General features: G+C 38.1%; 1 protein-coding gene across 1 annotated transcript in view; it reads left to right on the plus strand.

Annotated features, from left to right (window-relative positions):
- APPBP2 (amyloid beta precursor protein binding protein 2) overlaps window positions 1-25,367 on the plus strand; it is a 63,008-nt gene extending 37,641 nt beyond the window's left edge. The window contains exons 5-13 of the mRNA XM_081806036.1: window positions 6,015-6,183; window positions 10,100-10,189; window positions 11,543-11,610; window positions 11,691-11,796; window positions 12,497-12,621; window positions 15,729-15,814; window positions 17,332-17,522; window positions 19,637-19,802; window positions 20,820-25,367. Coding sequence (XP_081662162.1) covers window positions 6,015-6,183; window positions 10,100-10,189; window positions 11,543-11,610; window positions 11,691-11,796; window positions 12,497-12,621; window positions 15,729-15,814; window positions 17,332-17,522; window positions 19,637-19,802; window positions 20,820-21,073 — 1,255 coding nt within the window. The 3' untranslated portion in view covers window positions 21,074-25,367. The remainder of the gene's footprint in view (window positions 1-6,014; window positions 6,184-10,099; window positions 10,190-11,542; window positions 11,611-11,690; window positions 11,797-12,496; window positions 12,622-15,728; window positions 15,815-17,331; window positions 17,523-19,636; window positions 19,803-20,819) is intronic.
- Window positions 25,368-25,868: the final 501 nt, after the last annotated feature.

Below are 25,868 nucleotides of genomic sequence, written 5' to 3' on the forward strand. Positions count from 1 at the left end.
ATCCCGGGATCATGACCTGAGCCAAAGTCAGATACTTAACTGACTGAGCACCCAGGCACCCCTAAAACTGCTCTTAAAAATAAAATCTTTTTGGGGGCGCCTGGGTGGCTCAGTGGTTAAACAACTGCCTTCAGCTCAGGTCATGATCCTCGAGTCCCGGAATCAGGTCCCACATCGGGCTCCCTGCTTGGCAGGGAGTCTGCTTCTCCCTCTGACCCTCTCCCCTCTCATGCTTGCTCTCACTCTCTCTCAAAAAATAAATAAAATCTTTAAAAAAAAATTTTTTTTTAAATCTTTTTTAAAAATAATAAAATACTGTGCTTACATTGGAGAACCACATTTGGAGAACCTTGAGAACCTGCCTTTTCATTAGGCTGAGTATTAACACAAAATTAGATCCTCAGTTGGACCAAAAGTTTCTTGGATCCTTCATCCTGCTCCGTGTCAGCCCAGATGGATATACAGACCCTGAAGAGTCTCCATATGTTTAATTTGCCTTTTTGTTTCAATAGACAGCACAGACTGGAGAAAATAACCAGCTGTGCTTTTCTGACTTAAAATACTTAGTTTGCGGGGTGCCTGGGTGGCTCAGTCGGTTAAGCGGCTGCCTTCGGCTCAGGTCCTGATCCCAGGGTCCTGTCATCGAGCCCCGCGTCGGGCTCCCTGCTCAGCGGGGAGTCTGCTTCTCCCTCTCCCTCTGCCTGCCTCTCTGCCTACTTGTGCTCTCTATCTGTCTGTCAAATAAATAAACAAAATCTTAAAAAAAAAAAAATACTTAGTTTGCTATCCCATCATATGCCAATTATTAAATAATTTCTAGAAATTTATTTTTAGAAGGAATATCTACAGTGAATGTTGTTGGAAATGCAATTCTTAGTATTGTAGAAATGAGAGGTGACTACTTTTCTTTTCATTCTGTGAATTTACAACCTATGCTTGAGTTTAACCTTTTCCTATTGAACCAGTTAGGTAACTATCAACTCTGTATCTCTAATACCTATCCTTTTTTCTCAAGGTCTTTTTTTCTTCTGGATTATGGTAATACGTCTGTCCTGATTGCCTTGCTTCCACTCTTGGCTTTATTGTAATCCATTTTCTTTCTTTCTTTCTTTCTTTTTCTTTTTTTTTAAGATTTTTATTTGAGAGAGAGCCAGCGAGAGAGAAAGAGCACAAAGAGGGGGAGGGGCAGAGGGAGAAGCAAGCTCCTCACTGAGCAGGAAGCCTGATGCGGGACTTGATCCCAGGACCCTGGGATCATGACCTGAGCTGAAGGCAGCTGCTTAACCAACTGAGCCACCCAGGTGCCCCTATAATCCATTTTCCACAGTGTAGCCAGAGCAATCCTTTTAGAGTTGCACTGTCCAGTATGGTAGCCATCAACCATATATGACTATAAAGTTAAAAATTAAAACAGTCCTCAGTCACACTAGGCACATCTGAGATACTCAGTAGCCACTTGTTTTTTTGTTTTGTTTTTTTATTTTTTTAAAGATTTTATTTATTTATTTGAGAGAGAGAATGAGAGAGAGAGAGCATGAGAGGGGGAAGGTCAGAGAGAGAAGCAGACTCCCTGCCAAGCAGGGAGCCCGATGCGGGACTCGATCCCAGGACTCCAGGATCATGACCTGAGCCGAAGGCAGTCGCTTAACCAACTGAGCCACCCAGGCGCCCCTCAGTAGCCACTTGTGACTAGTGGCTACCAGATTGAGCAGAGCAGATCCAGAACATCTCAGGAAATTCTTTTAGTGTTGTTGTAGGGGATAAGTCATACCTCACTATTACAACCAAAATTTCTTGCCCAGACTGGCAAGGCCCTATAAAATCTTCCTAATCTCTGCTTTTTTTTTTTTAAGATTTTATTTATTTATTAGAGAGAGCACAAGCAGGGGAAGCAGCAGAGGGAGAGGGAGAAGCAGGCTCCTTGCTGAGCACGGAGCCCAACATGGGGCTCTGTCCCAGGACCCAGAGATCATGACCTGAGCTGAAGGCAGATACTTAACTGACTGAACCACCCAGGCGCCCCCAATCTCTGCTTTTTCATCTCTTTTTATATAATCCTTTATTCATAATACCTCAGACAGGTTGGTCTTTTGTCTGTTCTTTGATGACGCCAGAATTTTTTTTTCCCTTTCTCGGGGCTTTGCACTTGTTATTCCTTCTGTTTGAAGGAAATTTTTTTTTTTAAAGATTTTATTTTATTTATTTATTTGTGAGAGAGAGAGAGAGAGAGAGTGAGAGAGAAAGCACAAGAGGGGTAGGGTCAGAGGGAGAAGCAGACTCCCTGCCGAGCAGGGAGCCCGATGCGGGACTCGATCCCGGGACTCCAGGATCATGACCTGAGCCGAAGGCAGTCGCTTAACCAACTGAGCCACCCAGGCGCCCCTGAAGGAAATTTTTTTTTTAAGGTTTATTTATTTTATAGAAAGGGGGACAGACGAAAAGGGAAGGAGAGAACCCCAAGCAGACTCCCCTCTGAGCTTGGAGCCCAACATGGGGCTTGATCTCATGACCGGAGCTGAAATCAAGAGTCCAACACTCAACTGACTGAGCCATCCAGGCGCCCCAATTATTCCCTCTGTTTGAAACATGCTTCCTCCCAGACCTTTACGTGATTGCTTCTTCATCATTTAGGTGTCAACTAAAATGTTAACTTATCAAGAGAATTCTTCCCTGTCTACCCTGAGAACCTCCTTAAAGAAGTTCCTGCTAGGGGTACCTGGGTAGTTCGCACTCTCTCTCAAATAAATTTTTTTTTTTTTTTTAAAGAAGTTCCTGATCATTGGGGCACCTGGGGGCTTAGTTGGTTGGGCATCCAACTCTTGATTTCAGCTCAGCTTGCTATCTCGGGTGGTGGGATCAAGCCCCACATTGGGCTCCATGCTGAGCATGGAGTCTGCTTGAGTTTCTTTCCCTCTGCTCCTTCTAGCTGCTCGCGAGCACACATGCTCACGGTCTCTCTCTCTCTGTCTCTCTCAAATAAATGGACAAATCTTTAAAAAGAAGAAGTCCGGGGTGCCTGGGTGGCTCAGTTAAGCGTCTGCCTTTGGCTCAGGTCATGATCCCGGAGTCCTGGGATCGGGCCCCGTGTCAGGCTCCCGCTTCCTCTGCTTGTGTTCTCTCTCTCGCTGTGTCTCTGTCAAATAAATAAATAAAATCTTAAAAAAAAGAAGAAGTTGGGCGCCTGGGTGGCTCAGTTGGTTAAGCGACTGCCTTCAGCTCAGGTCATGATCCTGGAGTCCCTGGATCGAGTCCCGCATCGGGCTCCCTGCTCGGCGGGGAGTCTGCTTCTCCCTCTGACCCTCCCCCCTCTCATGTGCTCTCTCTCATTCTCTCTCTCTCAAATAAATAAATAAAATCTTTAAAAAAAAAAAAAAAAGAAGAAGAAGAAGAAGTTGTTCCTGGGCACGTGGGTGGCTCAGTTGGTTAAGTGACTGCCTTCGGCTCAGGTCATGGTCCCAGAGTCCCAGGATCGAGTCCCACATTGGGCTCCCTGCTCAGCAGGGAATCTGCTGCTCCCTCTGGCCCTCCCCCTTCTCGTACTCTCTCTCTCATTCTCTCAAATAAATAAATAAAATCTTAAAAAAAAAAAAAAGTTCCTGATCATGGGGTGCCTGGTTGGCTCAGTCAGTAGAGCATGCAACACTTGATCTCAGGGTTGTGAGTTTGAATTTATTTAAGAAATAAAATGATATGCATATGCATGATATGATATGCATAGCATTGATTTTTATTTATTTTTAAAGATTTTTATTTGAGAGCGAGAGAGAGAACATGAGTAGGGGCAGAGGGAGAGGAAGAAGCAGACTCCCCTGCTGAACAGGGAGCCCGATGTGGGGCTCGATCCCAGGACCCTGGGATCATGACCTGAGCCGAAGGCAGACTCTTAACCTACTGAGCCACGCAGGCGTCCCCATAGCATTTACTTTTTTTTTTAAAGATTTTATTTATTTGCGAGAGAGAGCATGAGAGAGAGCATGAGAGGGAGGAGGGTCAGAGGGAGAAGCAGACTCCCTGCTGAGCAGGGAGCCCGATGTGGGACTCGATCCTGGGACTCCAGGATCATGACCTGAGCCGAAGGCAGTCGCTTAACCAACTGAGCCACCCAGGCGCCCATATAGCATTTACTTTTAAATGAAAGTCTGCTTTTACTTTTAAATGAAAGTCTTACTTATTGGTGTGTTTGTCTGCCTACCGTCATATTCCTTCCCCCTAGAGTGAAGCTTCTTAGGGTCTTATTTACTACACTACATCCCTTTCACCTAGAAAAATGACTGGTATATAATAGGTGTTCAGTCAATAATTATAAGAGTCTTTCAAAACTTTGTCATATGAACTACATATTTCTTTTTCAGGTAACCTTTTCCTAGATTTCAGTTCTGTTTTCCTACATGTGGTTCCCATTGTGACAGATCATTGCAAACTTCTTGGTTATTAGATCAGCAGTTTGGCCATCAAGTGACATTTTTTCTTTACTCTATACCAGTACACTTATTTTAGCAGGAAAAATTTTCTGTATACCAAAACATTTTTTCTACTTTTGTATTTCTGCATAAAAATATGAATCCAATCAACTCACCATTCTAGAGTAGCCTGAAAATTACTATATGTATTTCTGCTTTAATTTGGAATTTGGTAATGTAAAAGATATTCCATTCAGAATTTTTGGTTAGCCTTAGTATATTATTTTGCTTAAGGGTGTTTTAGTCTTTTCTAAAAGCAGATAACTATGAGTGTTGGAAGGAGGCACACTGGCATCGTATCTGCCACGTACTGAATAGTCTTAGTTCATTTGAAGTTATTCCATCTGTTTTCCCTGACTGTACAAAGAAATGATAGTGATTTGAAGATTGTTAGATGTTTCTCATCCTGGGTCATTGATCTGTTAATGTTTTTGGTGTAGATAGAAAAAAAATAAATACCTCTTTTTTTATATTTCTCAAGAGTGCTTCCCAGATTCTCCATACTCAGTTTCTTTTAAATGATTTTTATACCCTTTTCCCCCTCAGGGCTGAGCATTTTCAGAAAATTGTATTGGCATGATACATGCACATAATGTTCTAGCCAGCGTTATAACAGATACATAAATACATGGCGGGTCCTCACTGTTCTGTTTTACATAGCCTATGCAGATGTGTAGTCTGTTGGTATCACAGTCTGACCTGCTACTCTTGCATATCATTAGATAGCCTAACATGGTTTTACTTTACTACTCTTGCATATCATTACATAGTCTAACATGGTTTTACAGTTACTCTGCATGAAGAACTCTGTATTTTTCCACCATAGAAGATAAAGGTTTTAAAAGAACTAGGTGACAATACCACTATTTTCAGTGAACTTACCTTACTAGAAAGATAACAAAAAATGAGCTTTTATGAAGCAACATGAGATGAGGTTACTGATCAGGTGTTGCACAAATATACTAGAAAAAAGAATGGAAAGTAATGGTAGGTAATAGTATTTGGTATTGATTTTATGTTTTTCATCTTTTTTTTTAAGATTTTATTTATTTGACAGAGACATAGCAAGAGAGGGAACACAAGCAGGGGGAGTGGGAGAGGGAGAAGCAGGCTTCCCGCTGAGCGGGGAGCCCGATGTGGGGCTCGATCCCAGGACCCTGGGATCATGACCTGAGCCGAAGGCAGACACTTAACGACTGAGCCACCCAGGTGCCCTTTTTCATCGTTTTCTAAATTTTTTATGATGAGACTGCATTACTTTTGGATTTGGAACAAAACTATTAGATGTAGCACATACTGAGTGCCCAAAGTATACAAAATAAAGAAGAAAAAGAATCAGAGTTGGGCGAGATTAATCATGGGTAGCTTTCTGGAAAGAGCATATACTCTTTATGTGTTTTAGTCAATCTCGGTTTGGGCCAGATCATTATTCTCCAGTGCTACCTTACTTTTTGCATCTAGATTCCTTAACTCATTTGGGTACTAAGTAGTGATCTGTAAGAGGACCATGGTGGAAATATCAAAAATAGAGGAATGTTATTTCTGCTTTTGCAGGTTGCTTCATGTGCGAAATGGAAACTGCAAATATCACTTGGGTGAAGAAACATTTAAGTTAGCTCAGACATATATGGATAAACTTTCAAAACATGGCCAGCAAGCAAACAAAGCTGCACTATATGGAGAACTGTGTGCACTACTCTTTGCAAAAAGTCACTATGATGAGGTAAGTATTTTGAAGTGCATTTTATTGTGATCAAGTAGCTATAAACAGAGGGTAAAATCAAAACAAACAGATAAACAAAAAAAACAAACAGAGCAACCTGAGCAGGGAGTGATGGATGAAGTAGGTAAAGGCTATTGAGAGGTAGAAAGCGTCCAGTTACAAGGTAAGTCATAGTGATGAAAAGTACAACATAGGGAATATAGTCAATAATACTGTAATAATGTTGTATGGTGACAGATGGTAACTACACTTACTGTGGTGAGCATAGCATAATGTATAAAATTGTCCAATCACTCTGTTCTACACCTGAAACTACTATAACATTGTGTGTCAACTGTACCTCAATTTAAAAAAAAAGGGGGGCACTTGGGTGGCTCAGTCGTTAAGCATCTACCTTCAACTCAGGTCATGGTGGGATCAAGCCCCATGTCGGGCTCCCTGCTCAGCGGGAGGCCTACTTCTCCCTCTCCCACTCCCCCTGCTTGTGTTCCCTCTCTTGCTGTCTCTCTCTCTGTCAAATAAATAAAATCTTTAAAAAAATAAATAAAAATAAAAAATATTAAAAAAGGAGAAATCATATAATCTTCTATTTGTCTTAATAGATCTTATTCTCACATGTCAGGTTTACTTAAAGCACTACACATTTGTAATGGAATATTTAAAATGAGGCAAAAAGAGTATACCATGAGATGTATTTTAAACATACACATGTATGGTTAATGGCCTGTTTTTTTTTTTTTTCTTTTAATTTGACCAAATATACATCTAAATTATTTTCATGGGTATGTTCCGTCAAATGAACCCTTAATAGATGCTTTTTTATTGGATGTGTAGCTCTGGGTGAACTCTCAGAACTTGAAGGCATTCCTTTTAATGGGAAGCTAGATTTTATTTACACTCTTCTGCATTGTTTTGCTCCTCCTTCTGCCTTACAAGAAAGATAGCTTCACTCCTGTCTTTATGCTATTAATTTCATGCTTCAGTGCTAATGAATATATAGTTGAGAAGTGAACTATGTCTGTTTAACTCCTTTACTTGGTTGTTTTCTTTATGGAAGAATATCATAATTATTTTATGTTGCCACATAGCTGTCATTTAGCTTTCATATTTTATAATTATCCCTATCTTGATTTTTGCCTCATTATTCCATATTTAAAGGAAAATTATAATTAGAGGTAAAACTCGAAAATCCTTAAATGATTATAAAGTGATGTTGTGCAACTCTGATGCTAGGATCATCCTTAATATCCATATAAGAAGGCATCAAATCTATATGTAAAAATCTAAAATCCTTATCAACATGCCTACAGTTTCTTAGGGGGGTGTTAGGTATGTTCTTCTGGTTATTTTTGAGGATGAATTCCTATGTCTGCTGAATTAGTTCTGTTGATGGATTGTTTTGCTGCTCCTTCTGTGCAGCGGTTGTTCCATAGCTTATCATCCCAAATACAGAACTCAACCTCTTTTATTTTCACACACCAAGAACAAAGAACCCCATTCACAGAAGGCCTTTGTGTGGATGGCTGACTTTACTGGAAATGAAAGTGCGATATACAACAGTTTGAGTATTAGAAATGCCAACCTTAAAAGTTACTCAGGTACCCCACCATCTTTATATATCTATGCATAGAACTCACCTTTTTTTTTTTTTAAAGATTTTATTTATTCATTTGAGACACAGAGATAGAGAGAGAGAGAAAGCATGAGCAGGGAGAGAGACAGAGGGAGAGGGAGAAGCAGGCTCCTCGCTGAGCCAGGAGCCTGATGTGGGGCTCGATCCCAGGACCCTGGGATCATGACCTGAGCCAAAGGCAGACGCTTAACCATCTGAGCCACTCAGGCGCCCCCCCCCCCTTTTTTTTAAAGTAAGCTCTGTGCCTAGTGTGGGGCTTGAACTCATGACCCCAAGATCAAGAGTCACATGCTCTAGCAACTGAGCCAGCCAGGCGCCCCAGATAGTTTATTTTAAATATAGATAAGTTTTAGGACGCCTGGGTGGCTCAGTTGTTAAGCATCTTAACAACTGCCTTCAGCTCAGGTCATGATCCCAGGGTCCTGGGATCGAGCCCCGCATCGGGCTCCCTGCTAAGCAGGAAGCCTGCTTCTCCCTCTGCCTGCCACTCCCTCTGCTTGTGCTCTCTCTCTCTGACAAGTAAAATCTTTTAAAAATATATATAAATTGGGGTGCCTGGGTGGCTCAGTCGTTAAGCATCTGCCTTTGGCTCAGGTCATGATCCCAGGGGCCTGTGTTTGGGCCCCACATCGGGCTCTCTGCTCAGTGGGAAGCCTGCTTCTCCTTCTCCCACTTGCCCTGCTTGTGTTCCCTCTCTCGCTGTGTCTCTGTCAAATAAATCTTTAAATAAATAAATAAATATATATATATATAAATAAGTTTGTCGTTGATAGCTACAGAAAAGTACACAAATATTGAGGATATAGTTTGATGAATTAGCATCATATTTTGATATTAACATGGCCTAGGCTATGCTGACAAAAGAGCAGTGACATGGAAAAATAAGTTTATTTCTTACTCATGCTACATCCTGTCTTGGGATGCCTGTGGCTCTGCTTAACATTCTGTTTACACTTTGATCAAAACCCCATGTGATGGAGCATCCTCTGTCTAAAACATTACCAGCCTTAGAGTAGAGGCAAAAACATCATGAGAAGTACTGCTTGCTCTTAGAGCTTTTTCCCAGAAATTGCTCATTTCACTTTCATATTTCAATTAATTTTTTAATTGACCAAAGGAAATCACTTGACCACTGTCATCTTTGATGTGGAAGGGAAGTATATCCTTCCCCAAGGAAGTAAATATTTTAAAGAAGTATTACAGTCTACTACAGTTCTAAAGATTTTAACTTACTACTCTGGAACAAAATCTGCTTATTTAACATCTTAAAAACAAACCAGGTTTTTTGGCCTAAATCACATACATTTCATTTTTACATCAAAATTTCTTCTGAATATTTTAGGTGGAATGGAAGAGAAGGAAGCTTACAGAGGAAAACAAATGTTTGTTTTTTAATATTTTCTAATTTTTCCTTTCCCCTCCCCCATTCTTTATGATTCTTTTATGGTATTTTTTTTTAAGATTTATTTATTTATTTGACAGAGAGAGAGAGAGAGAGAGCAGTGGGAGAGGGAGAAGCAGGCTCCCCACTGAGCAGGGAGCCCAATGCGGGGCTTGATCCCAGGACCTTGGGATCATGACCTAAACCCAAGGCAGATGCTTAACCGACTGAGCCACCCAGGCGCCCCTATGTTTTATTTCTTTGAAGTAGTTCTTACTGTCCAAAGTAATTTGTTTTCCTTTTTTTTTTTCTTCTTCCACTAAGCACTAGGAGAGGAAGGACATACTATGTTTTATTTCCCAGTAGATACCTAGGTGTTAGCACATTACCTGGTACTTAACCTCTCTGCACCTCAGTTTTCCATAATAGTATGCATCTCATAGGACTGGTGTGTTAATTAAAAGTGTTAATGCACATAAAGTGCTTAGAACAATAACTCTCACAAAGTAAGCACTCAAACAGGCAATTAAGATACAAAATAATAAGCATTACAGTAGGGGAAGAAAGTACAGGAAGCCTAATCTAGGGCTGAAACCTGGAAAATAAGTTATATGGATTTAGTTCAGGAAAGAGAAATGTATATATAAGGCAGAGGGAACAGTATATGCAAAGGCTTGTGGGCAAGAGAGAACATGCCCCTGATTTCCTGTGTGTCAGTTATTCAAAGAAAGTATAGCAAACTTACACTTTCAAGAAAACTTAGTCTCAGAAAATTGTAAGTGTAAATACTTTGTGTGTATTCTTATTCAGGTACTTGAAAGTTTGGGAGAAAGATACACAGTCATTTCATTAAATACTGTCAATTTGATTTATCAGTTTTTGCTCTTTAAATATGTTTTTAGGCTTACAAATGGTGCATCGAGGCAATGAAAGAAATCACAGTGGGCTTACCAGTCAAAGTTGTGGTGGATGTTTTAAGACAAGCTTCTAAGGTGAATATAATGTTAAAATTATTAATGTATTACAGGATTTAGCAAGCTTTAAATTTGTCTTAATTAACCTGTTATTTAACAAGTTAGATATTGCGTACTCCATGGACTAACAAGGTCTATTTTCTGAGTTTCTCTGCTCAGTTGTAGAAATCAGATTTAGAAATCTACATATAGAATTGAGCTAATTTTTCTACACCCAGAAAACCCGTGAAAAATATCATTTTGATAACTCAGCTTACTGAACTACAGATTGAGGCAGTATTTTGGTGCTATTCTAGCTTGAGTTTGCTTTTGTTTTTCTTAACCTTTCCAGCAACCTGAATTCCTCATGCCACAATTGTGTGGATTTTGGTCATTTTTCTCCTAAAAGCTAGCCTAGTATTAAATCTTTGAGTGATAGTATTGCAGCCTCACAGTGTCACAGATTCCTATTCTTGAGCTGCTTGATTTTCCCTTTAGTTTCTTCTTATTCTATAGATAAATGCATTCACTCTCTGAAGCCATTTATTTTTAAATTGCTGGTTTGGTGTACTGAGGCTTTAAAACATTGATGTGCTTTTCAAATATATTCTTTCTACCCAGAGTTTTTTTGATTTTGAATATTTCATTTTGGTTGGTTTTAATTACGGAAATTTTAATTAGAAGAAAGATTCTAAAATTATAGATTTATAAGAGTCTAAGATTTCTGTGAAACTTACTAGATAAGTTATTTTAGACAAGTACGTAGCATAACTGTTCAGATTATTATCAGAGCTATAAGAGAGATATTAATATGTTTTTAATTAATTTAAAACATTGGATATACCATTAATATAAAGACAGTTTAATTAGGTGCAAGATTTGTATATTTATATGCAGGTAATATTTAAGAGTTTGAAAACGACTGGCTGTTTTCATGAATCAAAATATTTTAAGAATAGGAAAACTTGAAATTCTGTGCATTTTAGAACTAACAGATGAAGACTACAAGATACTTAAGCCACTCTAGAACTAGGATATAAATAAGTAGCTTAGAAAATACTATGTTGAACCCTCCCCCCATTTACTTATGATATAATCTGGAATGATGGGAGTATACCAGCTTTGTAGGGTAACTCTGTTATAACAGGTTTGTATTGGGCAAGAATGTCAAAATTTTAAACTTTTTAATTTCCCAGGATATGTACAGATCTGTTTATAATAGAATTTTCGAATACTTGGAAGGGAAGAAATTACAAATAGAACCCTTATATTTATGTTTGAGGATTTTTTTTTTTTTTGGACCATCATAGTCTGATTATATAATCTGTACTTAGTTTAGCACACTAATTAACTATTTGAGAGTTATTTAATAATTTTTCACTTTATCCTTAGGCTTGTGTTGTAAAACGTGAATTTAAGAAAGCAGAACAGTTAATTAAACATGCAGTGTATTTGGCACGGTAGGTGATTGTTACAAAAAATACTATTTCCAATTGTCTCTCTCTACTTTATATCCTAATAGTTTTATATCTTTTTATAGGGATCATTTTGGATCCAAACACCCAAAATATTCTGATACACTGCTAGATTATGGGTTCTACTTACTCAATGTAGATAATATCTGTCAGTCTGTTGCAATTTATCAGGTATGTTAACAGTTAACGCTTTTTTTCTTTCAACCTGAATTGACTTGCTGATCTGTATTTGTTTGCGGTGTATAACCCACTCTCTAAGAACAACTCTTTCTGAGCCCCTCCTCGTATATGGGACAACATTCTTTTACTAAATAATATGTAGTAGGGTTAGAAGTAAATGTTTTAGGAATTACAGAAAACCATTGAGGAAAAGAATTTTTGGCTTGTGGGCTCATATATAAGAGTAATTTTCCATTTTTCATTTGCCCAGGGGATGACTTATCTTCATTGTTGATTTAGCATGAGTCATTATAGCTGTCTTTGTAATAGCAAGGAGGGTTGATAACAATTATTTTAGGCCATGTATTAGTCATTCTTAGGTAAATGTGTTACATCATCACTCTGGACAAGGTATCCTTGATTTTATGGTTCACTTATAAAGAAGGACATAGAAAAACACTGCTGTGATTCTCAGACATACGAATAATTTTTATTATGAAACCATTGTCTTGTAAGTTAGATTCAGTCTTCAGAAAACCAGGCCTTTTGGTGACTTTTATGTTCTTGTGTGATTTAAATACAGCAGGACTTTTGCTTCAAAACTGATGGTATTGATACGTAGAACATATATTTAAATTAGTAGGATGCTTAGTATTACTGGGTAGTGTTTTCTAAGGATTTATATTAATAATAATTTTCATGACTCTTTCAGGCAGCCCTTGACATTCGGCAGTCAGTGTTTGGTGGCAAAAATATTCATGTAGCAACAGCTCATGAAGACTTGGCTTATTCTTCTTATGTTCACCAGTATAGCTCTGGGAAATTTGACAATGCACTGTAAGTTCCATGTTCCTTTTCAGTGAGTGATTAAATGCTGTTGCTATTGTTTTGTTTTTCCTAATGCAATAGTATTTAATGTATTTATAGATTAAATTTGTCTTCTGGAGCTTTAACAAGATGCCTAAACTGTTCTTGAAGTCATTTAAAATAATACCAATTTATAAGTCATTTAATTAGATGTTATGTGGTTTAATATTGAGAGTTCTATATCTTCGTAAGGAATATGGCTTATCTTCTGAATACTTCAGTAATTTTTCTTTGAGTAGTATAGTAGCCTCTGGCTAAATGACAGACTTAACCTAAAAACATTTTGCTCAAAATATGCAGAAATACTGAGTAAAATATAACAGTTGTCTTTGTCTTTGTAAATGCATAAATGAGCTTGCAGGAGAGAAAGAAAGTCCCCAAGGGCCACTCATGGACTAAAATCCAATAGGGTAGGCATGAACTATGGTATAACTAGTTGCCCTAGGGTGATTGGAAAGCTTAGTAGTTTGTGTAAACCTTGGTTGGACAATAATCCTGGGTTTATGAGATAAGGCATTTAGTCCACAGGAAACTATGAGTTAGAACTGAAACCCTCACCTGAAGTCAAGATCAAGCCTGCACCATCAGGGAAAGGGAAGACTAGGAGGAAAACAAAAAATTTCCCACTGGCAAGAAAGAGGACAAGGAAACTCATTCATCTCAGGTTGGGCTCTCAGTTAACCAAAAACAGCCTCACAGTGGAATTTATAACTGCATCATGTATTCAGGAATCCCCAAACTGAGGAAAACATTAAAAAGCTCTTTGGGACTGCTGTTTCTCCTGAGATGCCTTGTGGGAGAAAATGCAAAACCCTTGGAAATTCTCAACCCAAACCAAACAGACTTCCCATAGATCTAGCTCTACCTAAGATGAACTCACCATTAAAAAATTTTGAAATAGGGCGCCTGGGTGGCTCAGTCGTTAGGCATCTGCCTTCGGCTTGGGTCATGATCCCGGGGTCCTGGGATCGAGTCCCACATCGGGCTCCTTGCTCAGCACGGGGCCTGCCTCTCCCTCTGCCTGCCTGCCACTCCCCCTGCTTATGCTCTCTCTCTCTCTCACTCTCTCTGTGTCAAATAAATAAATAAAATCTTAAAAAAAAAAAAATAAATTTGAAATAAAGTAAGGAAACATTTCCTCTATGAATGAGAATCAGCAGAAATAACAAACAGAATTGGAACCCAAAGAATATTGGCTAACAGAACTTCTTGTTTGATACTATAAAGTAAGTATCTTTAAATGATTAAGCATATAAAATGGGTTAGCAAACTGTGGCCTTTAGGGAAAATAACATTTTATTGGAACATAGCAATACTCATTCACTCAGGTATTGTCTATGGCTGCTTTCATGCTACATCAGGAGAGTTGAGTAGTTGAGACAGTGTGTGGCCCACATGGCCTAAAATACTTGCTATCTGGCCCTTTACAGAAAAAATTTGCTGACACTGATGTAAAAGAATGAATCAGTAATATTTTGGAGGGAAAATAAAGGGGGGTAAAGCGCAGATTTAAAAACAAAATAACTGATACATGCTACAACCTGGATGAACCTTGAAAACATTCTGCTAATTGAAAGAAGCTAGTCACAAAGGACCCCGTATTGTATGATTCCATTTTTTTGACATGTCCAGAATAGGCAAATGTATGAGAGACAGAAAATAAATTTGTGGTTGCCATGGGCTGATAGGGTTGGAGGAACATGGTGAGAGACTACTAATGGGCCAATGTTTCTTTTTAGGGTCATGAAAATACACTGAAATTGCTTGTGGTGATGGGTGCACAACTCTGTGAATATACTAAAAACCATTGAATTGTACATTTTAGTGGGCGACTTGTGTGGTATGAATTATATCTCAGTAAGAGCTGTTATAAAAAATAAAATGTAGCAGCTAAAATTAGAAAATAGTCATTTACATTAAAACTCAGTATACAAACCACATTGGACACAACTAAAGAAACAGTTAGTGAACTGGAAAACAGATCTGAGAAAATTAATAATTACCTGGCAGATGGAGATAGAAGACTTGGAGTTATTTGAAAGAAACTGGTAGATAAAATAGGCAGCTTACCTTCTGTTTGGTGAGATGGGCCATAAACAAATAACTAGACATATCAGCTGAGAACACATATATGTGAAGAAGATTAAGGTAAACTAAGAGTAAAGAGCCGTGGTAAATTTTTTAGGGACTTTTTTTTTTTTTAAGATTTTATTTATTTATTTGAGAGGGAGAGAATGAAAGAGAGCATGAGAGGGGGGAGGGTCAGAGGGAGAAGCAGACTCCATGCTGAGCAGGGAGCCTGATGCAGTATTCGATCCTGGGATTCCAGGATAATGACCTGAGCTGAAGGCAGTCGCTGAACCAACTGAGCCACCCAGGCTCCCCCTTTAGGGTCTTTTGTATAAGCTGGTCTGGAAAGGCTTTTCATTGAAGAGTGAGCCATGTGGGTGGATATTCAGGGGGATAGTATTCCATAGAGACGGTAAAGTAAGTGCAAGAGTCCTAGGTGAGAGTATGCTTTGCATGTTCAGAAAACTACAAGGCCTGTGGCTAGAGGAGATGGAGAGGGCTGTTTCTTTTCTTTTTTCTTTTTTTTAAAGATTTTATTTATTTATTTGACAGACAGCGAGAGAGGGAACACAAGCAGGGGGAGTGGGAAAGGGAGAAGCAGGCCTCCCGCTGAGCAGAGAGCCCGATGTGGGGCTCGATCCCAGGACCCTGGGATCATGACCTGAGCCGAAGGCAGACACTTAACACCTGAGCCACTCAGGTGCCCCTAGAGGGCTGTTTCTGAGAGTGATAGATGAGGTCAGACAGGTAGCAGGGGAAAAACATGGTGAGCCTTGTAGGCTATGATAACAACTTCACAGTTTGTTCTGTGGGAGATAGAAATCCAGTGGATATTTTAAAAGTTCAGTCCACAACAGATTAGAAATTTAAAAAACAAAAAACAGTACCTTTACCACAGATAGGTTTAGAAATTCCATCAGTATTATAAGTTGTGAGGTTTTTTTTAAAAATGCTGTAATTATTTATAACTAAAAAGAAATGCCAGAATATATTTGTCTGTATTACAGATTTCATGCCGAAAGAGCTATTGGTATCATTACCCACATCCTACCTGAAGATCATCTTCTTTTGGCTTCTTCAAAGAGGGTGAAAGGTACCCTTTGCAATTAGTCTCCAGTATACCTGTATATATATATTTTTTAGATTTCTTTTGCTGTCAGTTGTACTAGATGTCTAGTCTCATATATTTTAATGATACACATAGTTTAAAATAGGGCTGTTTATGTCTTCGGGTAGTAGCATAGGATTAGACTATCTGCATATTACTGAGATAGCCAAGTCACTGATTTGAAGTATCTGCCTATAACTCTACTTAAGAATTTCCAGTGGTTCATAATAAAAGGTTCGCTTCTCTCATACAGCGTTGTTAATAAGCCAGAATATCTTTTGTCGCTTTTTTTTTCTTCCTTCCTTCCTCCCTCCCCTCACCCCCTTTTCCTCTCTGTCATGCCTTCATTCATTCATTTCTTTTGAGGGGAGGATGAAAGCAAGAATAACATGATGATTGCACAGTAACGGGTTTTTCACGTACCTTCAGCTTTATAGTGCAGGATTTTGAAACTCAGTTTTCTGTCACGTTACCCTTAATGTTGCCAGGCTCTTACCAAATACCACTTTCTTCTTTTCTTCTAATCACTACCAAAGCCCTTTAATTTAAAAAGCATTTATTTTGCCAATATCATTGGGTCACCCATGTGGTAATTCCATGCATGCTGGAGAAATTTTACCTTAATTCTTGAACTGGTTCTTTTCCCCCCTCTAGGTTTGGATTTTAAGTTACACAAGTAATACATAATTGTTGTAAAAATTAAAAGTTAGAGAGAAAAGAGAAAATAATGAATTAAGTCACCTGAAATCCCACCAATCCAGATTCAGCATTTTGGTGACTATTTTTTAGACTTTTTTTCCTCCAAATAATGGAATGAATGAATTTTTTTAGTTTTATATTCTGCTTTTTTCACTTAATACCGTACGGACATTTTTTCATTGCAGTACATATGGATATATATCCTTTTGTTCTTTAAAAACGCTTCAGTGAACTAAACCTCTTTTACTTTTGTGCATATGGACAATTTTCCTAGAATAAAATTACCTCGTAAAAGAATATTTTTAAGACTTTAAATAGAATTTGAAAGTCTTATATGTGACTTTGAAATTGCGCTGTCTTCTTGCCTGATTTGGTTGGTCAAGTTAGTAGGAGGAAACCAGTTCTTTTAGTTGTATTTGGTTAAAGGTTATATTTTATAGTGTGGTTTCAAAATGTTCAACAGTGCTTAGGTACTCCTTGACACAGTTTCATAACTTTAAAATTTTGCCTTTGTCTTGTCTTACATTGCTTTAAATAAGAAATTCACATCACATAGTCTAGTAAAGCAGAAATTCTGCAAAATACTTGATGTATACCATTGTTTTTCTTAAATTTGAAGTTTATTATACTATGCAAACTAGAATGACCCCCAGAAGTATATTTTTTCATTATCGTAGAATTCATCTTTACCAGTTCTAATCCATAACCACAAACATTTATAGAATTTAATTTTAAATTATATGCTCTGATTAGCTTTGATAGATGGTTTGGAAGTATGTTAATTTTATTGCTTTCTTAATCAGCCCTTATTTTAGAGGAGATTGCAATCGACTGTCATAATAAAGAAACTGAACAGAGGCTGCTTCAAGAAGCTCATGATTTGCACCTGTCTTCACTCCAGTTAGCTAAAAAAGCTTTTGGGGAATTTAATGTACAAACTGCAAAACACTATGGAAACCTTGGAAGACTTTACCAGTCAATGAGAAAATTTAAGGTACAAGCATGTTTTACTATCTTTTTCTCTCACTAAATAATTTTAGGTAGTAAAGTATAATCTTAAATAATACATCTTCAGTAACCTTCAGTAATAAAATGTACATTTATTATACTCCTACCTTATTCCACAAAAGAATTGAGAAAATAGCTAGTATAAAACAACAGAGTCAAAATATAAATAAAATTCAAAATCCAAACCATGGAAAAATAAGACATAATATCAAACCACAAAGGCTGATACGGTTATTATAGTTAGACTTAAAACATAGCTATTAGCGGGGCACCTGTCTGGCTCAGTCAAAAGAGCATGTGACTGTTGATCTCAGGGTAGTTTGAGCCCCACGTTGGGTGCAGAAATTACTTAAATAAATAAAAACTTTAAAAAAGAAAGAAAGGGGGACGCCTGGGTGGCTCAGTCAGTTGAGCATCCAACTCTTGGTTTCAGCTCAGGTTATGATCTCATGGGTTGTGAGATCAAACCCCAGTTGGACTCCCCCCTCAGCGGGGAGTCTGCTCAAAGATTATCTCCTTCTGTCCCTCCCCCAGCTTGGGCACACACACTCACAGTCTCTGTCTCTCACTCAATCTCTTTAAAAATAAATAAATAAATCTTTAAACAACAACAACAACATAGTGTTAGTTATGTTAAGTGTAGCCCTTAGCAGGGGCGCCTGGGTGATGCAGTCGGTTAAGCATCTGCCTTCAGCTCAGACCATGATGGGGTCCTGGGATCTTCGGGCTCCCTGCTCAGTGGGGAGTCTACTTCTCCCTCTGCCCCTCTCCCAGCTCATGCTCGCTCTCTTTCTCTTTCTCTCTCTCAAATAAAGAAATAAAATCTTAAAAAAAAAAAGTGTAGCCCTTAGCATAATGTCTGGCACATGGTAGGTATGCAAGAGATGTCAGATATTGCAAGTATTATTAATTGTGGTGATAAAAATTTACTGAATTCTCTTTTAAAATTTTGGGTTATAAATTCTTTTTTTTTTTTTTTTAAGATTTTATTTATTTGAGAGAGAGAGAATGAGAGAGAGAGCACACGAGAGGGGGGAGGGTCAGAGGGAGAAGCAGACTCCCTGCTGAGCAGGGAGTCCGATGGCGGGACTCGATCCATGGACTCCAGGATCATGACCTGAACCGAGGGCAGTCGCTTCACCAAGTGAGCCACCCAGGCGCCCTGGGTTATAAATTCTTAATATTGTTCATTTTAGGGTCAGACATTCTTTTTTTTTTTAACCTGAAAATCCATTACATATCCCTCAATTAACCTGAGTTTTACTGTCAAAATTCCAAAAAATAAAGCGTATGCCTATATAACTGAACATATGATAGTATGAAGTTTCTTAACAAGGTTTAAATTTTGGAGCATGTTAACAAAGAAATAATTGTCATTTTAGAAAGTTTTGATGTTGGGGCGCCTGGGTGGCTCAGGCGTTAAGCGTCTGCCTTCGGCTCAGGTCATGATCTCAGAGTCCTGGGATCGAGCCCCACATCGGGCTCCTCGCTCTGCGGGAAGCCTGCTTCTCCCTCTCCCACTCACCCTGCTTGTGTTCCCTCTCTCCCTGTGTCTATCTCTGTCAAATGAATAAATAAAAATCTTTAAAAAAAAAAAAAAGTTTTGATAATTTCTTCTAACAATTTTTTTTTTAATGTTTTTTGGGTTTTTTTTTTAAAGATTTTATTCATTTATTTGAGAGAGAATGAGATAGAGAGAGCATGAGAGGGGGGAGGGTCAGAGGGAGAAGCAGACTCCCTGCTGAGCAGGGAGCCCGATGCGGGACTCGATCCCAGGACTCCAGGATCATGACCTGAGCCGAAGGCAGTCGCTTAACCGACTGAGCCACCCAGGCACCCTTCTTCTAACAATTTTTTATTACCAGGACAGATTTTCTCGTCATTTTTGGCATAGAACATTCACTGTCATCAGCTTGTGTGCATGGCTTCTCAAACCAGTAATCTTCCCCTAGGCAGCTTTTGGATTAACGTAGTATGTCCTCTGATCTGATTATCTTATGCCATCCATGTCTTGGCATTTAGAAGAGTCTTACTCATTGGCTGAGAATTGTTAATACAGGAGTATAATTTAATGGCTAAAACAGCTTAATTATTTTTCAGGAAGCTGAAGAAATGCATATCAAAGCAATTCAGATAAAAGAGCAACTTCTTGGTCAAGAAGATTATGAAGTAGCCCTTTCAGTGGGACATCTGGCTTCTCTGTACAATTATGACATGAATCAGTACGAAAATGCTGAGAAACTTTATTTGCGATCTATAGCGATTGGTATGTTATTTTAAAATTTTCTTAGTCAATTGATTAGTATCAACATGTCAACATGTCTTATATGTTGTGTAAGGGAAGTGGAATTACGAAGAGTTAAATGAGTTTAGAGCTGCTAAGGATATCCAGAAGCCACCCAAAAATCATCTGAAACATTTTGCTAAAGATGATTTATTGTGTTGAAGCCAGTAGTAAGAAGTATGACAGTTGAGGCAGGAGGAGTTATTCTAAACTAGTTGTGTAGTTACTACTCCCTCCACCTCCCTTTTTGAACATGTTACCAATGGAATCATGCAATGTATGTTTTTACGTGTCTGGTTTCTTTTGGTGAACATGAATTGTGAAATACATCTATGTTGTTCCATAACACTATTGCTTATTAATTTCCAGTGCTATATAATATTTTATTGGATTAGTATATCATTATTTATCCATTCTACTCTTAATGGACATTCAGAACATTTGGATTGTTTCCATTTCAGGAAATAAGATTACAAAATAACATACTGTAGTCATCATCTAATGTGCCTGTTAAAATTTTTCCCTGTTTTGGGGGCACCTGGCTGGCTCCGTCAGTAGAGCATGTGACTCTTGATCTCAGGGTCATGGGTTTGAGCCCCATGTTAAGGGTAGAGTTTACTTAAAAAAAAAAAAAAAAAAATCCTTCCCTATTTTTATATTGAATTGTCTGTCATTCCTTATTGATTTATATATATAAGGTCTTCATATACTATGGATGCAGCAAGCCCTTTGTTGGTTATATATGTTGTAAGATAGATAACTCACTCTGCTCCTTGTTTCTAAATGGTGCCTTTCAAAGAACAGAAGTTCTTAATTCTAATATTCATCTTGTCTGTGGGTACCCAATCTCATTAGTTTCTCATTTAGCCTAGGAAATAAAATGAAGCCACCTTATTTAAAGAATTGAACTTGTGTTATTTAAGAACCTCTTGTTTCATTATTTGAGCTTTCTTTTTCTTTTTCCCCCTGTGCGTGTGTGTATGTGTGTTTTACTTTCAGGGAAGAAACTGTTTGGTGAAGGCTACAGTGGACTAGAATATGATTACCGAGGTCTCATTAAACTTTACAACTCCATTGGAAATTATGAGAAAGTGTTTGAATATCACAATGTTCTGTCTAACTGGAACCGGTTGCGAGATCGTCAGTATTCGGTGACCGATGCTCTTGAAGATGTTAACACCAGCCCCCAATCCACTGAAGAAGTGGTGCAGTCCTTCTTGATTTCTCAGAATGTTGAGGGACCGAGCTGCTGAGGGAGGACCTCAGTTAACTAATTTACCTTTTCCCAGATTCCAGGGAATTCATACTGTGAAATCAAAACCATGTTGTTTTTTGGGGCTGGAATTTGCATTGAAACACTGGTCCAGTCCATTGACCCTATTTGGGTGATCCCTACCTTGCAGAGTGTCCGTAGGAATAAGCATATATTCAGTTATATTCAGCATGTACCGCATGTATAAGTAGTCTGGCCCATATTTTCAACCTCGTAGAACAAACAACAGGAAATCTTTTTTTTTTTTTTTTCCATTTTAAAAAATAATTCATTTTGCAGAAAGCCTGAAAAGAACCCCTAAATAAAACTATTTAAGAGTTTAAAAGAGTTGCATTCTTATTATGTAAGGATGATTTTAACAACTTTTTAACATATTCTTCCTTGTGGAGGTATTCAATACTGTATTGTAAAGAAATTTTATGGGGAAAATCTTTATATGCAGTATAGAAAAGTTAACACAGTACTAGTAGAAGAGGGACATCCTGACTTAGGTTTGGCTACCTTACCCAGAGAAGTGGATACAGCCACTCCAGAGCTCTGTTACAGGGAAGGATTGTCAGATTCATCTGAACTGGACCAGTGTTGATCTGTAAGTAATAGAAAAGCTGACAGACCAGCAGTTTTATTAACCCTTTGGTTGTTTCAGGGTTTTTTGGTACAACAATGCAAGATGCTCTGAAAGCGTTTGCGAACAGGACCAGGAGGACTTAAAAAGGACCAGCCTAATGTAGAAAGGGGTTATTTGGACCAGAGGCTGTAGGTAATTATTTTAGCCCCTGCATATACTTTTATCAGTAGAATGTTTCATTTAGAGGTATAATGAAAAGTGATAATGCAAAAATTATATTAATGTAATTAGACACCAAACTAGGGAGATTTGGCAATTTCGATGGTGTATCTTTAGTCAGTGTGCACAGATGGCAGTGCCATAAGCAAGTCTATAAATATCTGCTGCAACCATCCCCCTCATTTTAAATGTTACCCTAATAATCAATGCAATTAACAAGTATATTGGCTAAGAGTCGTGAAATAAGCTCATGGGTGGGAACTTTAGGTTACTATATGGTTTGTGGGGATTAGTGGAAAAATGAATGCCCAAAAGAAGCAATTCTTAGAGATCCTTCATTTTTATGGTAAATAATAGTACAGCTGTGTCATTTTATTTGAAATTCAAGAGTCAAATGCAGAGATCCCCTAATTATATATGTTTCACTAACTTGTCTTCCTGTTTATTGGGTTTTGATTTTTGTAATCTTAAGCCAGTCAGGTTATTTAATATTGAGGTAATTAATACTCAGATTTGGAAAGTGACATGTAGCAATTAAGAAACAAAAAGGTCTTTTGCTGTTACCTCAATTCTTACTGTAGTGGCCTATGTGGTGCCTCTGTAGTTAAGAATCAGGGTTTTCCCCCCTATTTTCAGGGGTTCATGACTTGGCTGTCAGATGTTGCTCTTGGCTAATGCTTGGAGTAGTCTGTGGGTGAGTGGATGTGTGTTGAATTTTGGTTTTCTTTTAACATGCACGCTGGGGTTGGAGGGGGGAAGAAATCTAAACTGCCACATTGAGTACAGAAAAATTAATTGGAGATTTCAGGTAAATTTGATTTTCAACACTTTTTGAACTTCCCAAACCTAATCTTGTTTAAAACTGTTACTTGCAGTCTTGTTAGTTATGAGCCAGTGTTTTTAAGTCCCCAGGAGGGGATTGACTGGGGGAGGTACAGGCAGAGATGAAGCAAGCCCAGACCCTAATATTGTAACCGTGATTTCAAAACCTGGGTTTATTCCTCAAATTGAATTATTTTCTTTTTCATTTTAAAAAGAGTACATTGGCACACCTGCTTCTCCCCTCCCAGTTAATTGCAGTCTAATGCCAAGAGGCACCTCTTTATTATTTACCAAATAGTCTGTGTGACCAAGGACTAACATTTATTAAGTTACTCAGCTCTATCCTCACAGGCCTATATATTTAATACCTCCAAAGATATTTCCAGGATAGGCTTTGTATACTTTTGTTGGTTATTTAGAGTCATGTGGTATGTTTGTGGTATAGGAATGTCATGGTAAATTGTTTTTCAATAAATATTTTGAAACTTAACGTTTCCATATGAAGTTTTTTTTTTTTTAATCAATCTGTATCTTTTGGTTTTGTGCACATATAGCATTTCCTAGGATAAAATCAAGCAAATGATTTAAGGCCTCATCCTCTCTTAATTCAGTTTGAGCTCAACTTAGCTCACACTCAGTGATAAAGCAACATGATATTTAGAAGCCTAAGATCACAGGGTGATAATGTTATGTGGCAGCCAGTTTTCCTAAAAAGCATTGGTAGTTTCCCTTTATTACCACTGCTTTAATGTAGTTTTCTGTAAGTCCGTACACTTTGGTTTAATGCAAAAACTGTAGGCTGAGAAGAGATTGACAGCTTGTTAATGATATAACAAAGAGTATGTTATTAATTCTGGTTGTAATGAAGAATAATACCCTAATGATTCTAAGTGTGGGATTTATCATTCCTAGGGATGTTTAGGGTAGCTTAGAGAGGTGAATGTTAGTACTTTGTGGGGTTAAAAAGAATCTCAAAAGAATAAAATTTACTTCACAATAACCAATAGCTTACACAAACTTTTCACATATGGTGGGGGTTGTGTGTAAGGAAGCCTAGACCAACTTAAAGATTTCTCTGGAAGTTCAGCAAAGTAATGTTAAGTAAGGGGCCTTTGGTCTCATCCTTCCCTGACTTTCATTTCTTCTCTCTTACCCAGTCTCTTTCCCAAAGTTGGTGCTACTCAGATTGGGTGCATCGGGAGATGCACAGGAGAGCTCCTGTGCCACACAGATGGTCAGTCACTCCTGCATCCAGTGTAATAGAACCAATGGGGTTTTTTAGACCACAGTTTTTATGGGTCCCCAAAGCTTTAGGACCCTTCTTGTCATTGAAGCTCTGTCTCTCCTTGGTTAAAGACAAACTCACTGTTGCTCTGTAGTAATCCGTGTGCAGGTACGTGGTTAATTGATTTGTGAAATTAAAGATTTGACAAAGGCCTTTGTTCCTAGCCTGTTTGGGAAGAGTTCATAATGTTGTGAAAGTTAAGTACAGAGGCTGCTACCTTATAAATAACTGTAGAGTGCCATTTGGCAACTCCTTACATGCACACAGAGTGCTCAACAGTCGGCACCTAAAACACGACGGAAGCTTTTGGCCATACTGTACAAATTGAAACAATGGTTTGCTTAGTTAGCAGGTACTCTTAACTGCCACTTGGTCTTTATTTTTTCCCCAGAATTTGTAGCCTTGCTGCTTGCAAACTGTTCCTTTTCTGGATGACAAAGTTACTACTGGAAAAATACTTATTTATATAAGTGCGAACTTTTTTAAGAGTTTTATTTTTGCTTTAAAAATTGATGTATATATTTCACCTCTTGGCTTTGGAGGACCTCAGTTCTTGCTAGGAAAAAAAAAATTTTTTTTTTAATCTGACATTTGGATTAATCTCCAGCTTGAACACTAGTAGTTGTATTGTCCACAAATCTCAGGAATGTGTTAGGCAGAAAACTGGTTTGACCCTGTCGGTGATCTGAAGGAGTGTGCTTTAGGATTTACTAAATAATACTGTTCTTTAATTGCAGTCCTAGGTATCTATAGCATGAGTGGCCTTAGTGAGTTTGTTGAAGTGCACATTTTTTTTCAAAAGTAAAATTTAAGATTAAAAATATATGCTATATATAGATATCTAGAAAACCTGGTTTGTGGTGCACAAGTTAAGTGTTGGGTCACTAAATAATTGTCGCAGGTACCATTTGTGTAACATTACTCTTTTCTGTATATTCCTTTTATGGAGAGATGTTGCCATGGTAACTAAAACTTTTCAGTGTAGTTCTACTTTTATGATGTGAATGAATGCTACATTTTATTAAATATTACCAAGTCAGTACTATTTTTATACTTTATTAAGCAACAGGGGATTTTAGTTTAATAGGCTCAAGAGCTCTTAATGAAACAAATTACTAACAATTCTTTACATGAAAATCCCCACTAATAGTGCCACAGTAATTTCTATAGAAATATCTAGGGTCATTGAGATTTTTTTAAGACAATTCTTCATTGTGTCAGAATGACCTTTCGTATCATCCTTAACACAAACTTGTAGTGCCCACCATTATTTGTAACCATTGAACCATACTAAGTATGTTTGTAACCAGCATTGTGATATATTCTGTACTTGTATTGCTAAAAATGAATTATTGACCTAATAAATATAGTGTTCCTGCATTCATAGTGTATCTGTTTCCAGTTCAGTTGTGATCACTTTTGGTCGGGACTTGGGATTATTATTGCAACCTGTTTTTGTTGTTTTTTTTAAAAAGATTTTATTTATTTAATGGACAGAGAGAGAGACACACAGCGAGAGAGGGAACACAAGCAGGGGGAGTGGGAGAGGGAGGAGCAGGCTTCCCGCGGAGCAGGGAGCTCGATGCTGGGCTCCATCCCAGGACCCTGGGATCATGACCTGAGCCGAAGGCAGACGCTTAACAACTGAGCCACCCGGGCGCCCCCAAATTAGGTCTTTAAGAAAATCTGCCATGAAACAGCATGAATCGTAAGCACACAGAACCTGCTGGTGCTGGAAATGAAACCAAATTTTAAGTTAATACAAAGAAAATTAACATTTCAACAAAATCCCACCTTCACTTGGAATAGTCAGCACTGGGTTGATTTCGCTTGCCACCTGCAGTGAGACTGACTTTTTAAATTTTTCTTTTTACATTCCCA

The sequence above is a fragment of the Leptonychotes weddellii genome, chromosome 15, assembly GCF_054177405.1.
Source record: "Leptonychotes weddellii isolate Sample4059 chromosome 15, ASM5417740v2, whole genome shotgun sequence".
Lineage (NCBI taxonomy): Eukaryota > Metazoa > Chordata > Mammalia > Carnivora > Phocidae > Leptonychotes > Leptonychotes weddellii.